The sequence below is a fragment of the Antechinus flavipes genome, chromosome 2, assembly GCF_016432865.1.
Source record: "Antechinus flavipes isolate AdamAnt ecotype Samford, QLD, Australia chromosome 2, AdamAnt_v2, whole genome shotgun sequence".
Lineage (NCBI taxonomy): Eukaryota > Metazoa > Chordata > Mammalia > Dasyuromorphia > Dasyuridae > Antechinus > Antechinus flavipes.
The window spans coordinates 654,907,950-654,923,455 of NC_067399.1; the positions used below are offsets into that span (position 1 = coordinate 654,907,950).

Consider the following 15,506-nt stretch of genomic DNA (forward strand, 5'->3'; position numbering starts at 1 on the left):
GCCCATCAGCTGGGGAATGACTGAGTCATTTATGGGGTATGAATGTTAAGGAATAGTATTCTAAAAGTCGTGATCGGTAGGATGATTTCAGAAAGTTGTGAAGAAACTTTTTAAATGAACTGATGCAGTGAACAGAACCAGAACACTGTACACAGTAAAAGCAACATTGCGTGATGATCAACTCTAATAGACTTCGCTCTTCTCAGCCTACAGTGATCCAAAACAACTTCAATAGACTTGAGATGGGAACTGCCATTCTCATTCAGACAGAGAATTATGGAGACTGAATGCAGATTGAAGTGTAGTATTTTCACATTTTTTTCCTCCTTTATTGTGGGTTTTTTCCCATTCTGATTTTTCTTCCACAACATGACAAATATGGAAACATATTTAAAATAATTGCATATGTATAATCTCTATCAGGTTGTTTATTATCTTTGGGAGGGGGAAGATGAGGGAAGGAGAGAGAATCTGGAACTCAAAATCTTAGCAAAATGAATGTTGCAAGCAGTCTTTGCATGTACTTGGAAAAATGAAATACTATTGAAAGGAAAAAAAAGATTAAGCATTTTTCCGAATGACTGTAAATAGCTTTGATTTCTTTATCTGAAAACTGCCTGTTCATGCCCTTTGACCATTTATCAGTTGGCAGTGACTTATTCTTATCAGTTTGACTCAGGTCTCTGTGTGAGAGGTGAATGTGGCCATAGATTGATAGATTGCTTCATCTAAAGGGTTCGGACATTGTCCTGTGGCTGGCAGAAAAGGCCTCGGTGGGGAGGAAGCTGGAGCCCGGCTGTCCGAGGACGGCTCCTTGTGTGTGCTTTATTACCTTTGGAGAGAGCCCCAGGGCTCCTGAGAGCTCCAGCAGGTCCCTGCACAGAAAGGCAGAAGGTCCTGGGCTGGGGTCCTAGATCCCGGGAGACCCCGCCGGGGAGGCCAGACAGCCGGCTCATCTTCCTAAAGAGGCCGTGGAGGATCTGGGAGGGACGCCCTCTGCCTCTCTTTTTCATCTGTGACCTAATGGTGCCTTCTCTATTGTTGTTGTAGATGCCGCCACCTTGCGAGTCAGCCTGCGTCATCCCCACAGATGGTAAGGTCCGGCCTGAATGATGGCAGCATTGGGAGCCGGGGAGGGGGAGTAGCAAGGCCCGGGCCCTGCCTGCCTTCTCGCACCACTCGGGGCGCTTTCTGTCCCTTCTCCCCACTGGGGCCGCGGCCTTGTTTCTGCTTCAGGGAAACTGCTTCCTCGTGAGGTTAGAATTAGGGGCGGGGGGGAGCTCAGGTCCTGAGGGGGCATTGGTGCTGCACCCCGATGTGGAGGCACTCACAGGGCTCTGCTTGGCCGGGGAAGGCCGGCCTCCTTGGGGATCTGTCCTGAGGCATTTATGAGGCGCCTGTTCTGTGCCCAGGGCCCGAGAATGAAACCGCCCTGGCCCTGAAACCGTGCTCCCCAGACTTGGAGCACCGGCCGGTGACCACCAGCATCCCCACCTCCCCCCGGCACGCCAGCCCCTCTCGATCAGGGGCCCGGGCTCCGGTGGGTTCTGGCCACGGGGGCTCGTTAAGCTCTGTAGCTGGTGTCCCCCTGGAGGGCCCGTGGAGGACGCGTTGGCTCTGGGCCCTCCCACCGTGTTCCCGAGCAGTTTCTGACGGTTGCTTTTCTTTCTCTCGGCACAGTGGACAAGTGGTTTTATTACCAGAACAACTAACGGCCCGAGGAGGCCCAGCCAGCGCCACTGCCTTCCCTCGGTCCGGACAGCCTAGATTCCGTCGTAGCTTTGTGGCGGCGAGCTCTGAGGAGGCAGCTCGACGCCCATGTTCATAGTTGTGTGCACTCGGCCCTCCCGCTCCCTGCCTGCGCGCCGCCGTCCCCGGGGTTGGGCTGAAGAGAATTAAGCCGGTTGTGGAGGGAGAAGCAAGCATGCTTTGCATGTCTGTGTTTACCATGTTAGAGAATAAAATTATTTTGCTGAAGCTCAGTTGGAGAGAAGGGATTTTTTTTAACTCCTCAATATCGGAAATAAAACATTTGCTGGCAAGCACGGTTCTCTCTGACAGGACTTCCTGCTTTCTTTTCTATGTGTCCATCTCAAAATTAAATTTGTAATTAAAAATGGAGAGCTGGGGCGGGGGGGGTCGGCTCCCCTTGCTGACTCACAGGGGGCGTAGGCAGCGGGCCACAAGCCGCTGGAAGAGGAGGGCTGAGCATGGCGTGCCCTTTGGCATTAAAATGCAGCATCTTAACGCCCTTCTCAGCCTGGGTCAGACTGAGGACAGCGAGGGCCAAAGGATAGTGTTGTGGATCGGGATCATGAAGACCTGGATTGTACCTGCCCCGGCCCCCACTAGCTGTGCCTGGGCCGCTCTGAGCATCGAAGGAGACGATTCACGTGGAGCTCTGGCAGCCAGTGGGAGCAAGAGGGACTTCTGTCCCTGGGCCAGGAGGGAGCCTGCCGCTCTGCGCTCCGTCACCTTAGTTTGTGTAAAATGGACGTTACAGGTTAGAGCAGCTTAGGCTATAGGAGTAACCCAGTGGGTCGCCCAGGTGCTGCCCCCCCAGTGCAGGAGAAGCTGGGGGAGGGTCTCAGCATTCGGGGGGTCCTCCACATGTGGCCTCTGAAGCAGCTTTGCCAAGTCGGCGGGCAGGGAGTTCTAGCAGTCCCTTGTGTGCTCTGGAGGACTGGCAGGGAGCTCGCGCAGGAACCCGAAGGATGAGGTGGGCAGTGGGCAGGGGCTCCGGCCTGAGCTGCCTGCGGACTCCCCTGGCCTGTGAAGCCTTCCGGAAGTGGGCAGTGTAGCCTGGTGCCGTCCCAATGCCAGGCAAAGGGTTCTGTCCCGGACAGAAGTGCATGGCCGAGTCAGCCATTTTGTCTCAGAATGGGGCTGTGGCCGCTCCCCCTCCTGCTCGCGTCTCCTAGAAAGAGTTTCCCTTACAAAGCCTGGGCGAAGTATTTACCGTCTCCTTTCCAAGAGGAATCCCAGGCAGCTGGAGCGGGGGACGCAGTACTGAGTGGGAAACCGGGAAGGCCGGGGTCCGCAGCCTGCCTCTGCCAGTGGGGCCGCCACAGCCTTCCCGGGCTCGGGTTCTCCATCTGTAAGGAAAGGCCGGGCTGTAACCTTGCTTCTGGCCCTGCCCCCGCCACCTCGGGGAGCGTGGGGGTGAGGTAATGTCTCAAGGGGCAGTCTGGAGGGACTTAGACTGTAAGTGCAGGTCCTCCCACTGCCCACCCGGCCGCGGTGTATCGGGCAACAAGCATTAAGCACCGACTGTGTGCCAGTCACGAAGGGCAGGGCGGCATTCTGGGAACATACAGGATAGAAGCAGGTAAAGGGGTGGGCCTAGTGGCCGGGAGAGAAGGAGAAGCATCCTGGGAATGGTGCCGTTCACACTTCAAAAATTCCCCTTTCTCAGTCCTGATGCAGCATTTCAGCGGGGTTGGTTTGGACTCCAGCCCCTTGGAGGGGGACCTGCAGGATTTAAACAGAGGCTTCTCTTCAGTCTACTTTAATTTCACTGCGACACGACTCCCTAAGTAAAGCTTCCTCCCATCGTTCGGTCCCCTCCCGCCTCCTTTCTCCCTTAACTCTCAACAAGCAGTCTAGGGATGCATGGGCTAAGTGACTCGCCCAGGTCACACAGCCAGGACGCCCAGGTCACACAGCCAGGAAGGGTTAGTGTCTGAGGTCAGATTTGAACTCAGGTCCTCCTGACTTCAGGGCTGGGGCTCTACCTACCGCGCCACCCCGCTGCCCTGAAATCCACTCTCTTCGGAGGGATGATAACTGAATCCTTCCTCACATTGGGCCCAGACTTAACAGACGGCAGTGCCCGATTTATGACGTTCTCAGTGCTTGTAGCTGAAAAAGGAAAAAGGCCACTAGTCAGTGTCCGAGGCAGGACTCGAACCCAAGAACCTTCCTGACTCCGGCGCTTCGGCACCTTGGCGCCGCCTACCGGCCCTCCACGAAACGGCACCGATGGCCGTGAGTCCCGGCAGCGAGAAAGCCCAAATGCCAGCTGCGGGGGATGCCGGGTGGGGCTGGTGCGTGCCCGCACGGGGCTCCTGGCTGGGCCGCTGCGCTGCTTGTCTCTAGGGGAGCGCTCAGGCTCCCGCATGCCTGGGAAGGGCCTCCGGCAAGGCTGGCCCCGAAGCCGCTGGATTTGTGCACACCCCAAGGCAGGGGCAGGGGCTAATCTACATTTCTATTCCAGAAGTTCCCAATTTAGAATAAGTAAGGATAAATAGATTCAGAATCGAGAATAAAACAGGCTTAAAATCTAGGATAAATAAGGATTAACATCTAAAATCCAGGATAAAATCGAGAAGAAATAAGGATAATGAGATGAAAAAAATTTAGAATAAAAAATGTATTCAGAATTGAGAATAAAAAAATACATTTAAAATCAAAGATAGATTAAAAATTTAGAATAAAGAACAAATAAATTCAGAATTTATTCAATGAATAAATAATACATCTAAAATAAATAGATTTAGAATGTAGAATAAATAAAGATAAATAGATTAAAAGCCAGGATAAATAAAAGATTTGAAGTCTAAAATAAATAAGGATTAATTTAAAATCTAGAACAAATAAATTTAAGATCTAGAACAAATAGATTTAGAATCCAGAATAAATAAGAGTAGACAAACTGGGAGAAGTAAGAAAGGATTTAAAACCTAAAAAATTCTAGATTTTAAACTAAATTTGGATTCAATTTAAATCGAAAATCTAGAATCTAGAATAAATAATAGATTTAAAATCTAGGATAAATATATTTAGAGTGTAGAATAAATAAGGATAAAGAGTTAAAATCCAGAATAAATAAGAAAAGATTTAAAAATCTAAAATAAATAAGGATTAGTTGAAAATCTAGAACAAATAGATGCAGAATCTAGAATAAATAATAAATTTAAAATCTAGAATAGATTTAGAACCTAGAATGAATAATAGATTTAAGATCTAGAATAAACAGATTTAAATCCTGAAATATTTTATTTCCCTGGAAAATTTAAATAATCCCTGGAATATTTAAATAAATAAGAATTTTGGTAAGTAATAAATAAGAACTTGATCAAGCTGAATCTCTCTGGGTTGCTCTCTGTGGTCTTTCTCAACGAACGCCAGAGAAATCCAAAAGTAAAGGGGGGAGCCAGGAGAGAGATGAAATGATGGCCTATCTCAGAAAAGGTCTCAGTGGCTATCAAGTCAAAATCTCATTTTACAGGTGAGGAAATTGAGGCCCATCCCTTAGGTACTAATTGACAGATACAGGATTCCATCTCCTCTCCAAATCATCTGTCCTCACCCCCGGGTTGTGTAGATCTCCCTATTACTGCCCCTCCCTAAGCAGAAATTGTGACTTCCTTCTGCAAAATATGAGAGGGACTGACTCACACCCTCTTAGTAAGAGACCAAAAATGCAAGTGACAAAGATGAGAACAGCAGTAACAGAAGTGAACAAAGCATTGGTAGTTGCAGGAAAAGATACGCTTAAAAAAAGTACAATCTTTCACAATTAATATACATATGCATATATAGAAAATATACTCACAATGACAATTTTATAACTTTTCCCAGTCTACACCTACATATATTTTTTCCTCCTAAAGGAAATCTCAATTACGAACGTACAAATTATTGTTTGCTTTTTTTATTTCCCAGGTACCTGTTTTTAGGCTACAAATGCTCTCATAAATAAGATTAGCGTTATAGGGATGACTAATAGCCTCCTCTCACCCCTCCTATCGCATCAGGCAGGCTGGCTTCGGTTCAGAATGATCACTTCCCTGGCCCAGAGTCACGGATGGCTTCAGCTGCTCCCCGGTGACCCTGGATTTGTCAGAGCTGGAGAGGCCTTCCTGAGCACGCCCAACGTCAGTGGGAAACTGAGGCACAAGACGGCAGCAAGAGGCCCCGTGTAGGGCCTGGAAGGTGGGATCAGAGCCCTGCTCTCAAGGAGCTTGCAGTCTAATGGGAGGGGGGGGGCATGGACAGTTCAGAGAAGCTACACGGGGGACTCGGGGGCGACTCAAAGAGAAGGAAGAGCATTAAGGAATGGCTTCTGATACCAAAGACACGAAAGGAGCCCGGAGTTGGAGAAGGGCAGGGAGGATCCTCCAGGGAAAAGAGCCAGGTCAGTGGGAGACACCTGGGGGCACCTGAGCACTTGGGCCAGGTCCCCAGTGAAAGCATTTTTCAAATCCCCTTTCTGGTTTTTCCAGAAATAATAAGCAATTCCGCGTCTCCAGCTTCTGCAGACTTTTCCTTCGAGGAGCGTGGCTAGAACAGGAGCCAAGTCCTTTCTTCGGGAGCTGCCTGGGTGGGGACACCAAGCCGGGCGCTGGAGCCAGCGGTGACCAGGCCAACTGCTGACCGCTCAGTGGGAGCTTTTATGCCCCGGAAATCAGCAAATCAGAATTTTAAAAGTGGCGGAGAAACCGCCAGTGGTGCCAGTTACCCTCCGAAGTTCGCCAGCTGCACGTTGTTTCCCCTGGCCACGAGACATTAATCACAGCCCAGAGCGGAGGGAACTCCATCCACTTAACATGGGCTCTGGCGCTCAGCGCTGCTGCTCCAGTATCGGGGGCTCGCGGGGACCAAGCAGGACTGTCTGGGCCGTGGAGGGAGGAGGGATGTGGAACAATGTCCCTGTCCTTGGAGCCAGACGCCACATTCCAAGGAATCACCCCTGCTCCACATTTGTGACCAGCGCTTGGCTTTGAGCGGCATCCCACAATTCAGTCATCACTAGAATTCTGCCAATTTCTTCATCCATAAATGGGAATAAAAATAATTTTCACCTTCAGGGTTAAAATGAGGATCAAATGGTATAATAATTGTATAAAGTGCTTGGTTGGTGCACAGTAGGGGCTTAATAAATGCTTATTCCAGTCTTTCTCAAATTGATAGTCAAAGGATATGGACAATTTTCAGATGAAGAAATTAAAATGATTCAATATGAAAAATGCTCTAAATCACTATTGATCAGAGAAATGCAAATTAAGACAACTCTGAGGTACCACTACACACCTCTCAGATTGGCTAGAATGACAGGGAAGGTAATGATGAATGTTGGAGGGGATGTGGGAAAACAGGGACACTGATACATTGTTGGTGGAACTGTGAATTGATCCAACCATTCTGGAGAGCAATTTGGAATTAGGCCCAAAGAGCTATCAAACTGCCTATTTTCATCTAGCAGTGTCTCTATAGGTCTGTATCTCAAAGAGATGTTAAAAAAGGGAAAAGGCAGAACTGTGGCAGCCGTATTTGTAGTAGCTAGATACTGGAAATGGAGTGGATGTCCATCAGTTGGGGAATGGCTGAATAAGTTTTGGTCTGTGAATGTTATAGAATACTATTGTTCTATAAGAAATGATCAGCAGGATGATTTCAGAGAGGTCTGGAGACACTTACAGGAACTGATGATGAGTGAAATGAGTAGAACCAGGAGATCATTGTACATGGCAACATCAACGTTATACAATGATCAATTCTGATGGAAGTAGCCTTCTTCAACAGTGAGATGAGTCAGACCGGTTCCAATGACTTTGTGATGGAGAGAGCCATCTGCACCCAGACAGAGGCTTGTGGGAACTGACTGTGGACCACAACATAGCATTCTCACTCTTTTTGTTGTTTTTTGCTTGCTTTTTTTTCCTTTCTCATTTTTTCCCTTTTTGATAGGAATTTTTTTGTGCAACAGCATAATTGTGGAAATATGTACAGAAGAATTGCACTTGTTTGACATTTGTTGGATTCTTTGCCATCTACGGGAGGGGGTGAGGGAAGGGAGGGAAAAAATATGAAACACAAGGTTTTGCAAAGGTGAGGGTGGAAAACTATTCATTCATGTGTTTTAAAATAAAAAGCTTTAAAAAGAAAAACAAATACACAAAAATAAATGCTTGTTCCTTCCTTCCAGGAATCCTCTAAGGGCACACACTCAGATCACAGAAGCGTCTTTGGCGAGCCCTGTAATTTATCTCACATACTCCACCCTCTCTTCAGGAAAGTATGTGACTGGAAAAACACAAGGGCTAGTCCCCCAGTAATAGGGACGGCATATGATGGATGGCCTGCTTACTGCGCTGGTGTCTCCATGGATCCAGGAGGTGTAAAAGGAGGTCCCCCCGCCTTGTGCTGGATGTGCAGAGAGGCACATCCCAGCCAGGACGGACTCAGACTGAGAAGCCTCTCACCGTGGAGTCCTAGAGACGTCCAGGATAGCTTTTCATATTTTCATTAAGGAGCAAAAACCAGACACGTCCCCAAGCTTAAGGTCAGGAGATGCAGATTCCAGTCCCAGAAGGGATGTTTTGTAGCTGCATGGTGGTCTTGGATCAATCCCTCATCTGCTCCCCTGATCCCCAGCAGCGCTCGCTCAGGAAATGGTCCCTAGACCCTTAGAGCTGTAAGGGCTTCAGAGATGCTCTCCCTACTCCCGCCCCAATTTGCAGATGATGACCTTAAAGCCCAAAGAAAAGGTCATATAGTCAGTTTATTGCAGAGCAAACTCAAACCCCTATCTCCCACCCTCGAGTGAAATGCTTGATCCTTCTGAAAAATTATCAGTCCCTTCTTCCAGCTTCTCCAAAGTAGGGATTCTTAACCTTTCAGGGCATTTGTGGACTTGGATGGAAAAAATAGTGTATTTTTATTTTCACTAAACTTTAATTAATATTCGGCATTTCCTTCAATTATTTAAAAAGTGATCCTGGGAAGGAGGGTCCATCTGCTGCACCAGGTGGTCAAAGGGGTCCACGAGGCTGAAGAGGCAAAAAACCCCGGCCTTGGAGCTTCTTTGTTTCCCTTGGCCACCAAAGTAATACTTGTTGTTATAGCAATAAATGAAAAAGATTTAAATGAGGAATCTGAAAAGTAAAGTGCCTGGCTGATATTCTGAGAGAAGAAACCCCCGGATGTAAATCTAGACCACTTGATTGGGAAATGTCTTGGGATGGGGCTCAATTCCAGAAATAATTGTTTGTTTTGGATCTATCCTGCTGCCTGTAAGCTGAAATAAAATGGCCTTAGGAGGCCCCCTGCTGTTCCAGCTAGAATCATTCCAAAGCAGGGGAGATGGTGACCCCAGGCTGAGCCAGCATTTCTGGAGGGGACCTCAGCCTTCTGTCTCTCTCACACACACACTCACTCACACATTCACACACACACACACACACACATTCACATACACACACACACATACACACACACATACATGCACACTCGCAAACAACAGCCATGGCTTAACTCAGGCAGAAGGTCTCAGTTACATTCCAGATTTTTTCACTCTCATCATCACTGGTGCCCCAAATGTCCACCAACATTCAGCTGGGCTAATTTTAGAGTCAGCTTCTGCAGCCATCATTCTGGGAAGACACCTCCTGGTTCTTTTTTCCCCTCCTTACCTTCCTCCCTCCCTTATTTCTCTCTTCTTTCTCTCCCTTCCTTCCTTCCTTCTTCTCCTTCCTTCTCTCCCTGGTGTCTCTCCATCTTGGGACCCTGTGCCTCTGCTTGTTCTGCCTGCTTTGAATGCCCCCCCCCAGCTTCTTGTCTTTCCCACCTGCCTTCAGGTCCCATACAGGACATCAGACTTGTGTGTGTATGTGTGTGTGTGTGTGGGGGGGGGTGTCAGTGAGACTGCTAAAGAATAGTGGATAAAGACAGAAAACAGGAGAGCCAAGGGAACCCACACATCAGTGGCTGGTTCCTAGAAACAAGGAGGAGCATGGTGTGACCTGGAAAGTGGGGGCGTGAGGGGGGAGCCAAGAAGGCAGAGGAAAGGCAGGGACTCACCCAACCTCTCCCAGATTCTCCGCCAAACAACTTTAAAGCAACCGCTCCAAACAGATTCTGGAGAAGCAGAGCCAACAAAAGAGGGAAACAGTTTCTAGCCAAAGACACCCTGGAGGATGAGCAGAGATCCTCTGAGGCTCCGGCTAAGACTGGAGCCTGGTCCAGCCCAGACAACACCCGGCCTCGGGCTGGCCGGCCGCCAGCCTTGGAGGGGCTGAGTCAGCAGCAACTGCTTCCAGAGCGCTCAGCCCCCAGACGGTAAAGGGGTCCGACAGCTGGTCAGCAGGAGATTACAGGGGTCCCTTTGCTGGTCCTAGGGGCAGGGCTCTGCTTCCTTGCCAGAGGCACTGACTCCCGGTTCCAGGGTGAGGGAGCCCCGGCACACCAGGGGGTCACTCACAGAGCAGTGACCACACCTCTCCTTAGATCATACCACCTGGGAGGAAGTGAAAACTCAGCAGGTCCCCAGAATTAGCTTGAAAACAGCTTCACAGAAAAGCTTGGGACAGTGCCCTTCCAGCCTTGGAGCAGAGTCCAACTTTAGCATAAAGATAAAAGTTAAGATATAAGCTGGAAAAATAAGTAAACAACAACAGCAAAATCACTATGGTGACGAGATAGCTCAAAACACAAACTCTGAAAAGGACAGATAATAAAATCAAAACTGCTGAATCCAAAAGCCTCAAAGGAAAATGTGAAGTGTTGTCAGGTCCCCAAACAAACAAACAAACAAAAAACTCCTGAAAGAGCTCAAAAGGAATTTTAAAACGCAAATAAGAAAGGAAGAAGAAAAATTGAGAAAATAAATGAGTGATGTAAGAAAATAATGAATAAAAGGTAACAGCTTGATAAAGGAGGAACGACAACAAAAACACTGAAGAAAATAACACCTGAAAAAACCAATATGGGCCAAATAGTAAACCAAGCACAAAAATCTATGAGAGAAGGATTTCTTAAGAAAGCAGGATTGTCAAATGGAAAAGAAAGTACAAAACTCAATGAAGAAAATGATACCTTAAAAATGATAATTGGGCAAATTGGACCTAATGATTCCATGAGATATCAAAGAATGTGACAAAATCAAAAGAATTTTTAAAAAAATAGATGACAATGTCAAATACTTCATTGGGAAAACAACTAACCTGGGAAACAGATTGAGGAGAGATAATTTAGGAATTTTTGGTCTACATAAAAAATATAATTAAAAAAAAAAAGGTGCCTAGACATCATCTTTCAAGAAATAATCCAGGAAACAGGGTAGTTTAGAACCAGAGGGTAAAACAGAAATTGAAAAAATCTACAGATCACCTACTTAAAAGAAATCCCAAAATGAACACTCCTAGTAATATTGTAGCCAAATTTCTGAACTATCAGATCAGGATTACAACCTAGAATCACCTATTCAGAAAAAAAAAAGTGAACATAATCCTTCTGGGAAAAAATGGACATTCAAGGAAATAGAGAATTTTCTTAGGAAAAGCCCAGAGCTGAATAGAAAACTTGACTCTCAAATAAAAGACCCAAGGGAAACCCAGGAAAGATAAACAAGAAAGAGAAATAATAAAGGATTCAATAAAGTTAACATTCTTATATGGAAAGGTGATACCTGTAACTCTGAAGAACTTTACAAGTATTAGGGCAATTAGAAGGAATGTACATAGAAGACTTGAGTGAATTGAATATAATGGAATGATATATAAAAAAATAAAATTAAGAATGAGGAAGAGGAATTAACTTGGAGAAGGGGAAAGGAGAAGGAGAATGGGGTAAATAATTTCACATAAAAAGGTGAGAGAACATTTAACCTATATCAGATTGCTTTGCTGTCTTGTGAAGAGGACAGGGGAGAGGAAAGGGAGAGAAATTTGGAACACAAGGTTTTGCAAAGGCATATTTTGTGTGTATTTGGAAAAATAAAAGACTAAAACAAAGTGAAAGAACTTTTACTATGAAGGGGAAGTTGGGGGAGGTGGAGGGGAGTGCTTGAATCTCTCTCATCAGAAATGCCTCAAAGAGAGAAGAACAAACACACTTAGTTGGATATAGAAATCTATGTTGCTCTACAGGAAAGTAGGAGGGGAAAGGGATAAGAAAAAAGGGGGTTGCTGATGAAGGAAAAGAATACTGGGGGAGGCAGTGGACAAGGTGAAAGAAGAGAGACAGAAACAGAGACAGACAGAGACAGAGACACAGAGAGAGACAGTGACAGACACAGACACAGACAAACACACAGAGACACAGAGAGAGACAGGAGAGAGAGAGAGAGAGAGAGAGAGAGAGAGAGAGAGAGAGAGAGAAGAGAGAGAGAGAGAGAAAGAGAGAGAGAGAGAGAAGGAGACAGAGAGAGAGGGAGAGGGAGAGAGAGAGAGAGAGAGAGAGAGAAAGAAGGAGACAGAGAGAGGGAGAGAGAGAGAGAGAGAGAAAGAGAGAGAGAGATACAGAGACATACAGAGAGAGAGCCAGAGAGGGAGAGAGAGACAGAGAGAGAGACAGACAGACAGAGAGAGAGAGAGAGACACAGAGAGACACAGAGAGAGAGAGACAGGACAGAGAGAGAGAGAGAGAGAGAGAGAGAGAGAGAGAGAGAGAGAGAGAGAGAGAGAGAGAGAGAAACAGGGTGAGGGAAATAAACAGTAATTATAACATGAAAAAAATTTACAGCAAGTTTATCTGATAAAAGCCTAATTTTTCAAATGTATAGAGAACTGAGTCAAATGTATAAAAATAAGAACCATTCCCCAATTGATCAAACAGCGAAAGAATATGAATAGGCAGTTTTTAGATGAAGAAATAAGCTATCTTGACATGGAAAAGTGCTCTAAATCACCACTGATTAGAGATATGCAAAGTAAGATAACTTTGAAATACCACCTCATATCTATCAGATTGACTAATATGACAGAAAAGGAAAATGACAGATGTTGGGAGGGACACGTGGGAAAACTGAGACACTAATGCATTGTTGACAAGCAATCTGATATAGATTTTATATATATGTGTATATAGTCATATTACACATATTTCCACATTAATCATATGAAAGGAGAATCAGAACAAAAGAAAAAATCATGAAAAAAAGCAACAAAAAAAGTGAAAATAGTATGCTTCAATCTGCATTCAGATCTATAGTTCTTTTTCTGCCTAAGGATAGCATTTTCCTTCATGAGTTACAGTAGCTCTTTTTGGGTGGCAAAGAATTGGAAATTGAGGAGATGATCATCAATTGGAGAATGATTGAACAAATTGGGGTATGTGATTGTGCTGGAAGACGACTGGTCTTTAAGAAATGCTGAGCAGGATGCTCTCAGGAGAACCTGGAAAGACTCACATGAACTGATACAGAGTGAAGTGAGCAAAAGCAGCAGAACACTGTACACAGTAATAGCAACATTGTACGATGATCAACTACGGAAGACTTTGCTATCCTCAGCAACACAACAATCCAAGCTAATTCTAAAGGACCCCTAATGAAAAATGCTCTCCATTCCCTAGAGAAAGAACCGATGGAATCTGACCGCAGAACTCAGAAAAATGGCACAGTTTTATTTTTCTTGGGCTTTTTGGTTTATATTTTCTTTCATGACATGACTTTTATGGAAATATATTTTGTATGATTACACAAGTATAACCTATATCCAATTGCTTACCATCTCAGGGAGGGGGAAGGTAAGGAGGGAGAGAATTTGGAAGTCAAACTTTAAAAAAAGAATGTTAAAAATTGGCTTTACAAGTAATTGGGAAAAATAACAACTATTTAATTTTTTTAAAAGTATCAAAAAGAGACAATACTCAGTAAGTGGAAAGGGAGCAGGGTCCCTGCCTTATTCTAAAGTAGGGAGGGAAGATCTCCTCTAATACCCAGTCTCCATGTGCACTGGGAGCAGGTGGATGACCCTGTACCTACCCTCATTCCATACACATGATCCCACCCGAGGCTTGCAATTAATCAGTGATGTTGCTCCTACTCCTATTATTATTCTGGTTTTACAGGTGACAAAATTAGGGCTCACAAAGGTTAAGGATCACAATCACATACCTTGTGTCAGAGGCAGGATTTACATTGAATTCTTCTCCATTTAGGACAAGTATATAATCTGCTGCTCTAGGAGAGAGAAATGTAGAGGGAACCTTCCATTTTGTCCAAAGAATCAGCTGTAACACATAGATATATCCTATATATATGCAGATAATAAATAGATGCATGCAACACATATGTATAATACAACACATGCTGAATATATATATTATTTATATTTACAACTGATGTAATCTTTATTCATGTTTATTACTGTATCATAATAGCAATATTTATTAGTGTATTGTATTGATATATCAACATATGTATAAACATGTTATATCTTCATATTTAATTTATGTTTATATATTATAGCAATATAATATCTGATGTATATTATGTATTTAAATTTTAAATTTAAAATATATTTAAAATTTTATGTATCATATATCTATATTTACATTACAAACATACTGTCTAGTCACAATATTTGTATATTTTATGCATATTTATATGTTGGTATATTATATTTGCATACTATTTTATGCAAATTGTTTATTTTTGCTTATGTATTCATACAATATATTCACATAGTAGTATATATGCTATATGAAATCAGCCTGGGTCATGGAACAACGTGATCAACAGTTTAGGGGAGGTGTAGCTGGCAATTGTTTCAGGAAGGAATTCTGATGATCTAAGTGGATTGCAAAACCGACATGAGTCAACTGGGGATAGAGCAGAAAACAAAGCTAATGCAATGGGGCTCAGCACACCGAGAGGTTAGGGCTCCTGGCTGGGGATGCACAGTGGGTGTGCCCAGGTACGGAACTCGCACCCAGGACTTCTTGACTCCAAGAGCAGCCTTGTGTCTCCAGACCTCCGAGTCCTCCCAGGAATGACCCGATCTTGGGAAGGGCGCTGAGAAGCCTCCAGACCACGGCCTAGAGGTCAGAGGAGCAGGGGTGCCAGCCTTGGGGTCAAATTCCCCCTTCAACATCTAATAGCTGCGAGACTTCCCTGGGCCTCAGTTTCCCCTTCTGTAAAATGGGGGCCACAGGTTGCTGTGGGAACGGACCTCGAGGGCATCCCGTCCAACAAGCCTTTCCGGGGGAGTCCTAACGGGATGCCTCTCTTAGGAGAGATGCACAGATTAAGCGCTTGCTGTGTGCCAAGCACAACCAGTACGGGTAGGAAACGCAGAGAAGTGCTCTGCGCAGGGCCCTCCGAAGCTGGGGCTCGGCGCGCGTGCGTTATGGGGCGCACCGGAGCCTGAGAAAAATCTGGCTCTAGGAGTCGGTCGTGAGCTCCCTCTCCCTGGAGGTGTCCAAGGGGAGCCTGGGGGTGGCACGGTTCCCGGGATCGTTAGCTAACCCGAGTTCCTCCCAGACCTCCAGGGGCGGGAGGGACTGGGACCCGAGCCAGGAGGCGCCCGGGGCGACAACCGAACCCCGAACTAGAACTAGGAGTCAGAGAAGCCTCCCCTCCCCCACACTCCCTCCCCCCGCCCTCTCATTGCCACGTCTCGAGCGCTTCGACGCCCGCCGAGGTGGGCGGGGCAGACTTTAGTCCCGCCTCACCTCCGCCTCCTCCCAGTTAGTCTTCCAGGCTCGCGGAGCAGAAGGGGCGGGCCCCGCAGCGGGAGGAGCGCGCCTCCGGAAGTAGCCGGGGGAGGGGCGTCGTGACG

General features: G+C 46.0%; 1 protein-coding gene across 1 annotated transcript in view; it reads left to right on the forward strand.

Moving 5' to 3' along the window:
* PPA1 (inorganic pyrophosphatase 1) overlaps positions 1–1,982 on the forward strand; it is a 34,915-nt gene extending 32,933 nt beyond the window's left edge. The window contains exons 10-11 of the mRNA XM_051982537.1: positions 1,051–1,093; positions 1,681–1,982. Coding sequence (XP_051838497.1) covers positions 1,051–1,093; positions 1,681–1,712 — 75 coding nt within the window. The 3' untranslated portion in view covers positions 1,713–1,982. The remainder of the gene's footprint in view (positions 1–1,050; positions 1,094–1,680) is intronic.
* The last annotated feature ends 13,524 nt before the right edge of the window (positions 1,983–15,506 follow it).